At 42.4% G+C, this 15,917-nt stretch overlaps 1 protein-coding gene across 2 annotated transcripts in view; it reads left to right on the top strand.

Annotated features, from left to right (window-relative positions):
* SNX13 (sorting nexin 13) overlaps window positions 1–15,917 on the top strand; it is an 882,412-nt gene that overhangs the window by 208,581 nt on the left and 657,914 nt on the right. For both annotated transcript variants that reach the window (XM_053714126.1, XM_053714125.1), the window contains exon 3: window positions 12,562–12,664. In XM_053714126.1, the coding sequence (XP_053570101.1) occupies window positions 12,562–12,664 (103 nt within the window). The remainder of the gene's footprint in view (window positions 1–12,561; window positions 12,665–15,917) is intronic.

The raw sequence follows: 15,917 nt of genomic DNA, 5'->3' as shown, positions 1-15,917 counted from the left end.
CTATGTCTGTTATTCCTCCTTCTAGTAAACATAAAAAATCTTTTAAAACTTCTCTTTATCCAGATGAATTTTTAAATGAACATCATCATTCTGATTCTAATGACTCTTCTGGTTCAGAGGATTCTTTCTCAGAGGTTGATGCTGATAAATCTTCATATTTATTTAAAATGGAATTTATTCGTTCTTTACTTAAAGAAGTACTAATTGCTTTAGAAATTGAGGATTCTGGTCCTCTTGATACTAAATCTAAACGTTTAGATAAGGTCTTTAAATCTCCTGTGGTTATTCCAGAAGTTTTTCCTGTTCCTGGTGCTATTTCTGAAGTAATTTCCAGAGAATGGAATAATTTGGGTAATTCATTTACTCCTTCTAAACGTTTTAAGCAATTATATCCTGTGCCGTTTGACAGATTAGAATTTTGGGACAAAATCCCTAAAGTTGATGGGGCTATTTCTACCCTTGCTAAACGTACTACTATTCCTACGTCAGATGGTACTTCCTTTAAGGATCCTTTAGATAGGAAAATTGAATCCTTTCTAAGAAAAGCTTATCTGTGTTCAGGTAATCTTCTTAGACCTGCTATATCATTGGCTGATGTTGCTGCAGCTTCAACTTTTTGGTTGGAAACTTTAGCGCAACAAGTAACAGATCATGATTCTCATAATATTATTATTCTTCTTCAACATGCTAATAATTTTATCTGTGATGCCATTTTTGATATTATCAGAGTTGATGTCAGGTTTATGTCTCTAGCTATTTTAGCTAGAAGAGCTTTATGGCTTTAAACTTGGAATGCTGATATGTCTTCTAAATCGACTCTACTTTCCATTTCTTTCTAGGGTAACAAATTATTTGGTTCTCAGTTGGATTCTATTATCTCAACTGTTACTGGTGGGAAAGGAACTTTTTTACCACAGGATAAAAAATCTAAGGGTAAAAACAGGGCTATTAATCGTTTTTGTTCCTTTCGTTTCAACAATTAACAAATGCCTGATCCTTCATCCTCAGGAGCAGTTTCAGTTTGGAAACCATCTCCAGTCTGGAATAAATCCAAGCCTTCTAGAATAGCAAAGCCAGCTTCTAAGTCCACATGAAGGTGCGGCCCTCATTCCAGCTCAGCTGGTAGGGGGCAGGTTACGTTTTTTCAAAGAAATTTGGATCAATTCTGTTCACAATCTTTGGATTCAGAACATTGTTTCAGAAGGGTACAGAATTGGTTTCAAGATGAGACCTCCTGCAAAGAGATTTTTTCTTTCCCGTGTCCCAGTAAATCCAGTGAAAGCTCAAGCATTTCTGAAATGTGTTTCAGATCTAGAGTTGGCTGGAGTAATTATGCCAGTTCCAGTTCTGGAACAGGGGCTGGGGTTTTATTCGAATCTCTTCATTGTACCAAAGAAGGAGAATTCCTTCAGACCAGTTCTGGATCTAAAAATATTGAATCGTTATGTAAGGATACCAACGTTCAAAATGGTAACTGTAAGGACTATCTTGCCTTTTGTTCAACAAGGGCATTATATGTCCACAATAGATTTACAGGATGCATATCTGCATATTCCGATTCATCCAGATCATTATCAGTTCCTGAGATTCTCTTTTCTGGACAAGCATTACCAGTTTGTGGCTCTGCCGTTTGGCCTAGCTACAGCTCCAAGAATTTTTACAAAGGTTCTCGGTGCCCTTCTGTCTGTAATCAGAGAACAGGGTATTGTGGTATTTCCTTATTTGGACGATATCTTGGTACTTGCTCAGTCTTTACATTTAGCAGAATCTCATACGAATCGACTTGTGTTGTTTCTTCAAGATCATGGTTGGAGGATCAATTCACTAAAAAGTTCATTGACTCCTCAGACAAGGGTAACCTTTCTGGGTTTCCAGATAGATTCAGTGTCCATGACTCTGTCTTTGACAGACAAGAGACGTCTAAAATTGATTTCAGCTTGTCAAAACCTTCAGTCACAATCATTCCCTTCGGTAGCCTTATGCATGGAAGTTCTAGGTCTTATGACTGCTGCATCGGACGCGATCCCCTTTGCTCGTTTTCACATGCGACCTCTTCAGCTCTGTATGCTGAATCAATGGTGCAGGGATTACACAAAGATATCTCAATTAATATCTTTAAAACCGATTGTACGACACTCTCTAACGTGGTGGACAGATCACCATCGTTTAATTCAGGGGGCTTCTTTTGTTCTTCCGACCTGGACTGTAATTTCAACAGATGCAAGTCTTACAGGTTGGGGAGCTGTGTGGGGATCTCTGATGGCACAAGGAGTTTGGGAATCTCAGGAGGTGAGATTACCGATCAATATTTTGGAACTCCGTGCAATTTTCAGAGCTCTTCAGTCTTGGCCTCTTCTGAAGAGAGAATCGTTCATTTGTTTTCAGACAGACAATGTCACAACTGTGGCATACATCAATCATCAAGGAGGGACTCACAGTCCTCTGGCTATGAAAGAAGTATCTCGAATTCTGGTTTGGGCGGAATCCAGCTCCTGTCTAATCTCTGCGGTTCATATCCCAGGTATAGACAATTGGGAAGCGGATTATCTCAGTCGCCAAACGTTGCATCCGGGCGAATGGTCTCTTCACCCAGAGGTATTTCTTCAGATTGTTCAAATGTGGGAGCTTCCAGAAATAGATCTGATGGCGTCTCATCTAAACAAGAAACTTCCCAGGTATCTGTCCAGATCTCGGGATCCTCAGGCGGAAGCAGTGGATGCATTATCACTTCCTTGGAAGTATCATCCTGCCTATATCTTTCCGCCTCTAGTTCTTCTTCCAAGAGTAATCTCCAAGATTCTGAAGGAATGCTCGTTTGTTCTGCTGGTAGCTCCGGCATGGCCTCACAGGTTTTGGTATGTGGATCTTGTCCGGATGGCCTCTTGCCATCCGTGGACTCTTCCGCTAAGACCAGACCTTCTGTCGCAAGGTCCTTTTTTCCATCAGGATCTCAAATCCTTAAATTTAAAGGTATGGAGATTGAACGCTTGATTCTTGGTCAAAGAGGTTTCTCTGACTCTGTGATTAATACTATGTTACAGGCTCGTAAATCTGTATCTAGAGAGATATATCATAGAGTCTGGAAGACTTATATTTCTTGGTGTCTTTCTCATCATTTTTTTTTTTGCCATTCTTTTAGAATTCCGAGAATTTTACAGTTTCTTCAGGATGGTTTAGATAAAGGTTTATCCGCAAGTTCTTTGAAAGGACAAATCTCTGCTCTTTCTGTTCTTTTTCACAGAAAGATTGCTAATCTTCCTGATATTCATTGTTTTGTACAAGCTTTGGTTCGTATAAAACCTGTCATTAAGTCAAGTTTGAATTTGGTTCTGGGGGCTCTTCAAGCTCCTCCTTTTGAACCCATGCATTCATTGGACATTAAATTACTTTCTTGGAAAGTTTTGTTCCTTTTGGCGATCTCTTCTGCCAGAAGAGTCTCTGAATTATCTGCTCTTTCTTGTGAGTCTCCTTTTCTGATTTTTCATCAGGATAAGGCAGTGTTGCGAACTTCTTTTGAATTTTTACCTAAGGTTGTGAATTCCAACAACATTAGTAGAGAAATTGTGGTTCCCTCATTATGTCCTAATCCTAAGAATTCTAAGGAGAAATTGTTGCATTCTTTGGATGTTGTTAGAGCTTTGAAATATTATGTTGAAGCTACTAAGTCTTTCCGAAAGACTTCTAGTCTATTTGTTATCTTTTCCGGTTCTAGAAAAGGCCAGAAAGCTTCTGCCGTTTCTTTGGCATCTTGGTTGAAATCTTTAATTCATCATGCCTATGTCGAGTCGGGTAAAACTCCGCCTCAAAGGATTACAGCTCATTCTACTAGGTCAGTTTCTACTTCCTGGGCGTTTAAGAATGAAGCTTCGGTTGATCAGATTTGCAAAGCAGCAACTTGGTCCTCTTTGCATACTTTTACTAAATTCTACCATTTTGATGTATTTTCTTCTTCTGAAGCAGTTTTTGGTAGAAAAGTACTTCAGGCAGCAGTTTCAATTTGAATCTTCTGTTTATGTTTTTCATTAAACTTTATTTTGGGTGTGGATTATTTTCAGCAGGAATTGGCTGTCTTTATTTTATCCCTCCCTCTCTAGTGACTCTTGCGTGGAAAGATCCACATCTTGGGTAGTCATTATCCCATACGTCACTAGCTCATGGACTCTTGCTAATTACATGAAAGAAAACATAATTTATGTAAGAACTTACCTGATAAATTCATTTCTTTCATATTAGCAAGAGTCCATGAGGCCCGCCCTTTTTTGTGGTGGTTATGATTTTTTTGTATAAAGCACAATTATTCCAATTCCTTATTTTATATGCTTTCACACTTTTTTCTTATCACCCCACTTCTTGGCTATTCGTTAAACTGATTTGTGGGTGTGGTGAGGGGTGTATTTGTAGGCATTTTGAGGTTTGGGAAACTTTGCCCCTCCTGGTAGGAATGTATATCCCATACGTCACTAGCTCATGGACTCTTGCTAATATGAAAGAAATGAATTTATCAGGTAAGTTCTTACATAAATTATGTTTTTCGTTCCTTTCGCAATTTCAGGAACGGACCGGCCTCCAACTCTGCAGCCTCTAGACAAGAGGGTAATGCTTCGCAAACCAAACCAGCTTGGAAACCGATGCAAGGCTGGAACAAGGGTAAGCAGGCCAAGAAGCCTGCTGCTGCTACCAAAACAGCATGAAGGAGTAGCCCCCGATCCGGGACCGGATCTAGTAGGGGGCAGACTCTCTCTCTTCGCTCAGGCTTGGGCAAGAGATGTTCAGGATCCCTGGGCACTAGAAATAGTTTCTCAGGGTTATCTTCTGGAATTCAAGGAACTACCCCCAAGGGGAAGGTTTCACATGTCTCACTTATCTTCAAACCAAATAAAGAGACAGGCATTCTTACATTGTGTAGAAGACCTGTTAAAAATGGGAGTGATACACCCAGTTCCAACTGTGGAACAATGAATGGGGTTTTACTCAAATCTGTTTGTAGTTCCTAAAAAAGAGGGAACTTTCAGACCAATTCTGGATTTAAAGATTATAAACAAATTTCTCAGAGTGCCATTGTTCAAAATGGAAACTATTCGAGCGATTTTACCTTCAATCCAGGAGGTTCAATTTATGACTACCGTGGATCTAAAGGATGCGTATCTACATATTCCTATCCACAAAGATCATCATCAGTTCCTAAGGTTCGCCTTTCTGGACAAACATTACCAGTTTGTGGCTCTCCCATTCGCGCTAGCCACTGCTCCAAGGATTTTCACAAAGGTACTCGGGTCCCTTCTAGCGGTTCTAAGACCAAGGGGCATTGCAGTGGCACCTTACTTGGACGACATTCTGATACAAGCGTCGTCTCTTTCAAAGGCAAAGGCTCACACAGACATCGTTCTGGCCTTTCTCAGATCTCACGGGTGGAAGGTGAACATAGAAAAGAGTTCCCTGTCTCCGTTGACAAGAGTTCCTTTTTTGGGGACAATAATAGATTCTTTAGAAATGAAGATTTTCCTGACAGATGTCAGAAAGTCAAAACTTCTAAACGCTTGTCAAGTTCTTCACTCTGTTCCACAACCTTCCATAGCTCAGTGCATGGAAGTAGTAGGGTTGATGGTTGCAGCAATGGACATAGTTCCTTTTGCGCAAATTCATCTAAGACCATTACAACTGTGCATGCTGAAACAGTGGAATGGGGACTATACAGACTTGTCTCCAGTGATTCAAGTAGATCAGAAGACCAGAGACTCACTCAGTTGGTGGCTAACCCAGGATCACCTGTCCCAGGGAATGAGCTTCCGCAGACCAGAGTGGGTCATCGTCACGACCGACGCCATTCTAGTGGGCTGGGGCGCGGTCTGGGACTCCCTGAAAGCTCAGGGTCTATGGTCTCGGGAAGAGTCTCTTCTCCCGATAAACATTCTGGAACTGAGAGCGATATTCAATACTCTCAGGGCTTGGCCTCAACTAGCAAAGGCCAGATTCATAAGATTCCAATCAGACAACATGACGACTGTTGCTTACATCAACCATCAGGGGGGAACAAGGAGTTCCCTGGCGATGAGAGAAGTGACCAAAATCATAAAATGGGCGGAGGATCACTCCTGCCACCTATCTGCGATCCACATCCCAGGAGTGGAAAACTGGGAGGCGGATTATCTGAGTCGTCAGACATTCCATCCGGGGGAGTGGGAACTTCACCCGGAGATATTTGCCCAGTTGACTCAATTATGGGGCATTCCAGACATGGATCTGATGGCGTCTCGTCAGAACTTCAAGGTTCCTTGCTACGGGTCCAGATCCATGGATCCCAAGGCGACTCTAGTGGATGCATTAGTAGCGCCTTGGGCCTTCAATCTAGCTTATGTGTTTCCACCGTTTCCTCTCATTCCCAGGCTGGTAGCCAGGATCAAACAGGAGAGGGCCTCGGTGATATTGATAGCTCCTGCGTGGCCACGCAGGACTTGGTATGCAGACCTGGTGAATATGTCATCGGCTCCACCATGGAAGCTACCCTTGAGACAGGATCTTCTAATACAGGGTCCATTCGAACATCCAAATCTAGTTTCCCTCCAGCTGACGGCTTGGAAATTGAACGCTTGATTTTATCTAAGCGTGGATTTTCGGATTCTGTGATAGATACTCTGGTACAAGCCAGAAAACCTGTAACTAGAAAAATTTATCATAAAATATGGAAAAGATATATCTGTTGGTGTGAATCCAAGGGATTCTCATGGAGTAAGATCAAAATTCCTAGGATCCTTTCTTTTCTTCAAGAAGGTTTGGATAAAGGATTATCAGCGAGTTCTCTAAAGGGACAGGTTTCTGCTTTATCTGTCTTGTTACACAAACGACTGGCAGCTGTGCCAGATGTTCAAACTTTTGTTCAGGCTTTGGTCAGGATCAAGCCTGTTTACAGACCTTTGACTCCTCCCTGGAGTCTGAACTTAGTTTTTTCAGTTCTTCAAGGGCTTCCGTTTGAACCTCTACATTCCGTAGATATCAAGATGTTATCTTGGAAAGTTCTGTTTTTGGTTGCTATTTCTTCTGCTAGAAGAGTTTCTGAGTTATCTGCTCTGCAGTGTAATCCGCCCTATCTGGTGTTCCATTCAGATAAGGTTGTTTTGCGTACTAAACCTGGTTTCCATCCAAAGGTTGTTTCCAACAAGAATATTAACCAGGAAATAGTTTTGCCTTCTTTGTGTCCGAATCCAGTTTCAAAGAAGGAACGTTTGTTACACAAATTAGATGTAGTTCGTGCTTTAAAGTTCTATTTAGAAGCAACAAAGGATTTCGGACAAACGTCTTCTCTGTTTGTCGTTTATTCTGGCAAGAGGAGAGGTCAAAAAGCTACTGCTACCTCTCTTTCCTTTTGGCTGAAAAGCATCATCCGATTGGCTTATGAGACTGCCGGACGGCAGCCTCTTGAACGCATCACAGCTCACTCTACTAGGGCTGTGGCTTCCACATGGGCCTTCAAGAACGAGGCTTCTGTTGATCAGATATGTAAGGCAGCGACTTGGTCTTCCCTGCACACTTTTGCCAAATTCTACAAATTTGATACTTTTGCTTCTTCGGAGGCTATTTTTGGGAGAAAGGTTTTGCAAGCCGTGGTGCCTTCCGTTTAGGTAACCTGATTGGCTCCCTCCCTTCTTCCGTGTCCTAAAGCTTTGGTATTGGCTCCCACAAGTTATGGATGATGCCATGGACCGGACACACCAATGTTGGAGAAAACAGAATTTATGCTTACCTGATAAATTACTTTCTCCAACGGTGTGTCCGGTCCACGGCCCGCCCTGGTTTTTTAATCAGGTTTGATGAATTTCTTTCTTTAACTACAGTCACCACGGCACCCTATAGTTTCTCCTGTTTTTCTCCTGTCCGTCGGTTGAATGACTGGGGTGGGCGGAGCCTAGGAGGGACTATATGGACAGCTTTTGCTGTGCTCTTTGCCATTTCCTGTTGGGGAAGAGAATATTCCCACAAGTTATGGATGACGCCGTGGACCGGACACACCGTTGGAGAAAGTAATTTATCAGGTAAGCATAAATTCTGTTATCCGTCCCAGGGGTCATCTACTCCATTGGACGTCTCTGATAGATTATCCGCTGATGAGGACAACTCCGATTCTTCAGAGGACACTCTTTCTGGGACGGAATCGGCATCATCTAGACCTCAACAGGGTGGTGCCTCAGACCTTCCTGGTTCCCGTTAAGATGGCTAATATTATTAAGAACGAAAGGGAGAAACTTGGCTCATCTTTTTCTCCTTCTACTTCTTTTAAAAAACTGTTCCCTGTTCCGGACTCGCAGTTTGAGCTGTGGGGGGGCCATTCCTAAGGTGGATGGTGCTATCTCCACGCTCGCTAAGCGCACAACTATCCTGCTTAAAGATAGCTCTTCGTTTAAGGAGCCCATGGATAAAAAAGTCCTGGTTGAGAAAAATGTTTCAGCTCACGGGGTTCGTTTTTCAACTGGCAGCGGCGGTCGCTGCGGTGGCTGGAGCTGCTACCTATTGGTGTGACGCTCTTTCGGCTATGGTCAAGGTGTAGACTCCCCCTGAGGAGATACAGGAACGAATTATTGTCTTAAGGGTTGCTAATTCATTCATCTGTGATTGCAAATATGCAGATTATTCGCCTCAATGCCAAGACATCAGGTTTTTCTGTTCTAGCCCATAGGGCTCTGTGGTTCTGTGGTCTGCTGATATGACTTCCAAGTCTAGATTACTTTCCCTCCCTTTTCAGGGGAAGGTTTTTTTTAGTCCGGGCCTGGACTCTATTATATATACGGTCACAAGAGTCAAGGGTGCGGTCCCCGATCCGTCTATGGATTGCGTAAGGGGCAGACTAAATCTTTTTGCAGAGCCCTGGATGAGAGATGTTAAGGACCCTTGGGTTCTGGAGGTCATCGCCCAGGGTTACAGGATAGGGTTCATGACTCATCCACCCAGGGGTAGATTCCTCCTGTCAAACCTATCATCAAGACCAGAGAAAAGAGACGCCTTTCTGGAGTGCGTAAGGGATCTCTCCTTTCTCTGAGTTATGGTACCAGTACCTTTGGCAGAAAGAGGTCTGGGGTATTATTCAAACCTTTTCGTGGTTCCAAAGAAGTAGGGCATGTTTGTTCGATCCTAGTCCTAAAGTGCCTAAACAAGTTTTTGGCGGTCCCATCATTCAAAATGGAGACGATCAGGTCGATTCTGCCCCTAGTTCAAGAGGGACAATTCATGACTACAATAGATTGTAAGCATCCTTCATGTGCCAATCCACAGGGATCATTTCAGGTTCCGAAGATTTGCATTTCTGGACCAATACTTGTAGTTTGTGGCCCTACCGTTCGGCCTGGCGACTGCCCCCCAAAAATTCATGAAGGTTCTGGGAGTGCTGCTCGCGGTGGCGAGAGCCAGAGGTATTGTAGTGGCGCCTTATCTGGACTACATCCTGGTTCAGGCTCCGTCCTACAGTCTAGCAGAAAACCATTTGAGGGCTCCTCTTCTTCTTCTTCTTCTATCCCATGGATTGAAGATAAATGTAGGAAAGAATTCACTGGTTCCCAGCAACAGAGTGGAATTCCTGAGCAAAATAATAGGTTCCATTTCTATGAAGATATTCCTGACAAATCAGAGATGTTGCAAGATTGTGTCCAGCTGTCTTGCCCTTCAGACCGCCTCAAGGCCGTATGTGGTCCCGTGTATGGAGGTGATTGGGCTCATGGTATCCAGCATAGATGTCATTCCATTTGCCAGGTTCCATCTCAGACCTCTTCAGTTGTGCATGTTGAGACAATGGAATGGCGATTACTCAAACCTATCCCAACAGATATCTCTAGACAACCGAGCAAGGGAATCCCTCTCTTGGTGGATCTGCCTGGGCCAACTGTCCCAGGGGGCATCCTACTTTAGGACGCAAGTCTGTCAGGGTGGGGAGCTGTTTGGGGTGCCAGGAAGGCACAGGGCAGGTGGACTCGAGAGGAGTCGCTCCTCCCGATCAATATTCTGGAACTTCGAGTGATCTTCAATGCTCTGAGGGCTTGACCCCTTCTGGGGCCGTCCCGATCAATCATATTCCAGTCATACAACATTACCTCGGTGGCTTACATCAACCATCAGGGGGAATGAGAAGCTCCCTAGCCATGAGGGAAGTATCTCGGATTCTGGAGTGGGCGGAGACCCACAACTGTTCGCTATCAGCAATCCACATCCCGGGTGTGGACAACTGGGAAGCGGATTTTCTCAGCAGACAATCGTTTCATCCTGGGAAATGGTCTCCCCATTCCGAGGTGTTTGTGGGGACCTGCATCAGATGGGGGCCGCCGTAGATAGATCTCATGGCATCCAGACTCAACTTCAAGCTACCCATACGCTGGTCGCGGTCCAGGGATCCCCAGGCAGAGCTGATAGATGCCTTAGCAGTTCAACCTAGTCTTCATATTTCCACCGTTACCACTTCTACCTCGAATAGTGGCCCGCATCAAGCAGGAGCAAGCTTCGGCTATTCTAATTTCTCCGTTGTGGCCGCAGAGGATGTGGTTTGCGGATCTGGTGGGGATGTCATCGTCTCCGCCATGGAAGTTACCCTGTCGCAGGGATCTACTAGTTATGGGTCCCTTTCTACATCAAAATCTCGATTTTCTGAGGCTGACTGCGTGGAGATTGAACCCTTAGTCCTAGCCAAGAGAGATTTTTCTGAGAGAGTGATTGATACACTCATTCAAGCCAGCAAGCCGGTCACTCGTCTCATCTATCATAAGATGTGGTGGACCTACTTGTCCTGGTATGAGGAACATGGATATCCCGGGCACAAGGTTAGGGTATCCAGAATCCTGTCCTTCCTCCAGGATGGGTTGGAGAAGGGACTTGCCGCCAATTCCTTAAAGGAACAGATTTCGGCTTCATCTGTACTGTTACACAAGAAGCTTGCAGAGCTTCCTGATCAGTCCTTTTGTTCAGGCTCTTTCTAGGATCAGGCCTGTCTTTAGAAACTCTGCTCCCCCTTGGAGCTTAAACTTGGTACTTAAGATTTTGCAGAGGGCTCCGTTTGAGACTATGCATTCACTTGACATTAAAATGCTTTCCTGGAAGGTTCTATTCCTGTTGGCTATTGCATCGGCACACAGAGTCTATGAGTTGGCGGCCTTGCAATGTGAGCCTCCTTATCTGTTTTTTTCACGCAGATAAGGCTGTTCTTCGCACTGGGTTGGGATTTCTTCCCAAGGTAGTCTTGAATCGTAACATCAATTAGGAGATGATAGTTCCTTCTTTATGTCCTTACCCTTCTTCTTCAAAGGAAAGGTTACTTCATAATTTGGATGTGGTTCGGGCCTTGAAGTACTATCTTTAGGCCACTAAAGAATTCAGACAGACCTCGTCTTTATTTGTGGTGTATTCTGGGAAGCGCAAGGGGCAGAGGGCCTCATCCACTTCCCAATCCTTTTGGTTGAGGAGCATTATTCGCTTGGCCTATGAGACAGCGGGACATAAGCCTCCTTAGAGGATTACGGCTCACTCAACTAGGGCTGTGGCTTCTTCATGGGGTCTTTGGTTTCTTCATGGACCTTTAAGAAATAGGCCTCTATGAAGCAGATTTGTAAGGCGGCTACTTGGTCCTCCCTACATACTTTTGCTAAATTTTACAAATTTGATGTCTCTGCTTCGGTGGAAGCGGCTTTTGGGGGAGAGGTTTTGCAGACTATGGTACCCTCAAATTAGGGTCCGCCTCCTTTTGCCCTCCCATTTTTTCATTCAGTGTCCTCTAGAGCTTGGGTATTTTTTTCCCACATGTAATGAATGAAGGTGTGGTCTCTCCTCCAATTAAGATGGAAAAAATAAATTATGCTTACCTGATAATTTCATTTCTATCTTTGGGAGGAGAGTCCAAGGCTCCCGCCCGTTTCTCCAGTGGGCGGACTTAATTTTTTTTTTTTTCTTCTGGCACCATTTATACCCTGATATTTCTCCTACTGTTCCTTGTTTCCTTGGCACAATGACTGGGGGATGAGGAAAGTGGGGGAGGTATTTAATCCTTTGTCTGGGGTGTCTTTGCCACCTCCTGGTGGCTAGGTTCTTATTTCCCACAAGTAATAAATGAAGCCGTGGACTCTCCTCCCAAAGATGGAAATGAAATTTATCAGGTAAGCATAATTTATTGGGTTTTTTAATATCATGAGAATACAGAGCATATGCAACTGATTGATTTTAGTAGTTTTATGTGGTAATAATGGTGCATAGATATGCAAATACTTATTATAGGGAATTGCTTGTTTACCAACTTAAATCTGTAAACCTGAGAAAAAAAATATTTGGTTGTTATCAAACTCAGGTTGTCGTCATAAGGGGTCTTAGCTTGGTTATATGTGAACTGATCCCATCAGGAACTTGTGAGACTTATATTGATAGAGGATAACCTGAAGAATGGCTAACAAAAAAGATGGCTTTTCTCTGGAATGGATATTCAGATGTGTTTGGTTAGGACACGGCTTAAGGGAATAGTGTGTTTAGTTAACCTGGTATAAAATGAACTTCCTACTCAATTTTTAGTACAAGTATTTATTTTTTATTTTTTATGATTCACAGGGGTTTTATTGTCACGATTCTGTTTGGAAAGATAACCTCAGAGAAGTACCTGGAAAAGTGTGAACACTCCTTTCTGACTCCTTTATCCCCTGGGATCCAGAAGGTAATTTTTTATATTTATTTGTTTTTACATATAGAGATTTCAGTGTTATTATTTACTGTTCAATAGTGCTGTGACCGCATGCTTAGAAATCCAATGATCTTGCCTGATTTTACTTGGATTACTACTGTCAATGTATCTTAATGGGACAAGAAACTCAGAAATTTTCTTTCATAATTAAGGGGACAGTAAAGTCAAAATTAGCTTATAACAGTAAATCTGGGTAGGCTGATAGGTCCAATACAGCACCAGTGATAATGAGTGCAAGCTTTTAGGGGTCACTCCTTCTTGTGTTGGATTATCAAGCATTCTATGGTAGCATTGTTAGCAACTATGTATCCTCTTCCTCTTATTTCTTCTTTCTTCTTCCCAGCAGATTCTGCAGTGCTAATCTATAGAACTATGATGTAAACATTGATCCAAACAATGCTGTCAAAATTTACCGTCTAACATAGAATGTACAATTTAAAAAAAAAAAAAAATCTTTCCAATATACTGTACTTCTATTATCAAATTTATTTATTTCTCTTGGTATCCTTTATTACAAAAAGCAGGTAGGTAGGCTCAGAAGTATGAATGTATCTAGCACATCTCTTAATTTGTCTTGCTGTGTGAGTCAGCAGTGTTGCTCTATTGACTCAGGGGTGCTCATACTTCAACAAAAAAAAAAAAAAGATGACCACAGCTCACTAAAGTATAAGCACCCCTGTGGTAATAGACCACAGCTCACTAAATTGAAAAAAACTGTTGTAACATGTGCCAAGTTTTGATAGTTGTATGCAAATTGCATGTTCTCTACTCATAGCTATAATTGTGGGGCAGAATATACTTGTGCAGAATGTTTTCACATTTCTTTCTTTCTACATATGGAAATACATCACCTGGCCACCAGTAGGAGGCAAAGACACCTCAAACAATACATTAAACTATCCCTCCCACTTCCCCTACCCTACCCAGTAGTTCTTTGCCTCGTCTAGGAGGAACGCAGAGATCAGAGGTGCTCTGCAAGCTTTATTTTAATGTACCCTAAGTGGATTGTTTTCTTCAAGAGAGGGTCAGAGGAGTATTTAATATGGCCATGTGAATCTCTGAGTATTGGTTCCTTCGGTTTATGGGTGTCGCAGGGAAGTCCCCAAGCCTCCCCCAGTGATTTACGCTCATACTCCCTTACAACTCTACAGTGTTTGTTAATTACGCTAATTTTAATTTTGACAGGATTGGCGTGGTTGCTGACACTGACTGAAGCAGCATATGGGTAAGTCCTTTTTTATTTATCCTGTTGCTCTCTCATACAGGCTAGTTGCCTTTCTAAAGGGGTGAGATCATTAGGGCTACATACAATAGTGGCCTTAATGCCTTTTTACTCGGTAACCCTTCTATTATGGTTAGTAACCTAAGTTACAAGGATGTGTGAGATCACGAGGGGCATTTTTCGTTATTGGGATTCAGTTTCCCAATAATTTTGCCAACTTTTTTTCTCAGATGAGTGGTCTCTAACCCAGGAGATCTTCAACGAGATCACACGTCTGTGTGGATTTACAAGCATGGACCTCATGACGTTTTAAATTATACTTCAGAGTTTTTGGATTGAGGTCGAGGGAACCTCTGGTGGAGTTGGACGTTTGACAGCCCTTTGGGTTTCGCCTTATTGTGTTCCTTTCACAAGTTGTAGCACGACTCAAGCAGAAGGGGTGCCTGTGATTCATAGCCCTTCATTGCCACGCAGGACTTGGTGTGTAGATTTTATACACTTTTGTCAACTTCTTATGGCATCTTTTTCACATGCCAGGTCTTTTTTTTTTTTTTAAAAAAAAGGTCTACTCCTCAAAATGTGGTTTCTCCAAGTCTGTCTGCTTGGGGATTACTCTAATTATTTTGGCTCAGGGAGGTCTTTCGTAGTCTTTCATCTGTTCTCTAGTTCAGGATCATTGGCCTGTTCCCTGCCTCATATATCAAGAGAGTCCATGAACCTGCCCTGGATTTTATATTCTTAGTGGCGGCAGTCTAGTTGGCACCTCTATCCCCTTTTATCTCTTTTACATTTCCCTGTCCTCGGTTTGATCTACTGGGAGGGTAGGGGAAGTGGGAGGAATAGATAAATGTATTGTTTGGGGTGTGTCTGTATCCTCCTGGTGACCAGGTGATGTATTTCCCATATGTAAGAATAGGATTTCATGGAGTCTCACTAGCAAGAAACAAAATAATTTTTCAGGTAAGCATAAATTATATTTCTCTTGTAAGGTGTATCCAGTCCACGGATCATCCATTACTTGTGGGATATTCTCCTTCCCAACAGGAAGTTGCAAGAGGATCACCCACAGCAGAGCTGCTATATAGCTCCTCCCCTAACTGCCATATCCAGTCATTCTCTTGCAACTCTCAATATAGCTGGAGGTAGTAAGAGGAAAGTGGTGTAATATAGTTAGTTTTTTCTTCAATCAAAAGTTTGTTTTTAAATGGTACCGGAGTTGTACTATTTTATCTCAGGCAGCATTTAGAAGAAGAATCTGCCTGCGTTTTTTCTATGATCTTAGCAGAAGTAACCAAGATCCACTGCTGTTCTCACATATGTCTGAGGAGTGAGGTAACTTCAGAGGGAGAATGGCGTGCAGGTTATCCTGCAATAAGGTATGTGCAGTTTTAAGTTTTTCTAGGGATGGAATTTGCTAGAAAAAAGCTGCTGATACCGGATTAATGTAAATTAAGCCTAAATACAGTGATTTAATAGCGATTAGTATCAGGCTTGCTATCAGAGGTATATACTCTGATTAATGTGCAATATAAAACGTTTGCTGGCATGTTTAATCGTTTTTATATATGCTTTGGTGATAAAACTCATTGGGGCCTAGTTTTTTTCCACATGGCTGGCTTGATTTTTGCCTATAAACAGTTTCCTGAGGCTTTCCACTGTTGTAATATGAGTGTGGCAGTTGTTGTGACTGTTTAAAAAACGTTTTTTTCAATTTGTTAATCTGTTTTTTGTATTAAGGGGTTAATCATCCATTTGCAAGTGGGTGCAATGCTCTGCTAACTTGTTACATACACTGTAAAAATTTCGTTAGCTTAACTGCCTTTTTTCACTGTTATTTCAAATTTCAGCAAAATGTGTTTCCCTTAAAGGCACAGTAACATTTTTATATTGCTTGTTTAACTTGATTTAAAGTGTTTTCCAAGCTTGCTAGTCTCATTGCTAGTCTGTATAAACATGTCTGACATAGAGGAAACTCCTTGTTCATTATGTTTAAAATCCATGGGG

Source organism: Bombina bombina, chromosome 5, assembly GCF_027579735.1.
Source record: "Bombina bombina isolate aBomBom1 chromosome 5, aBomBom1.pri, whole genome shotgun sequence".
Taxonomy (NCBI): Eukaryota; Metazoa; Chordata; class Amphibia; order Anura; family Bombinatoridae; genus Bombina; species Bombina bombina.
This window is presented reverse-complemented; position numbering and strand designations above follow the sequence as displayed.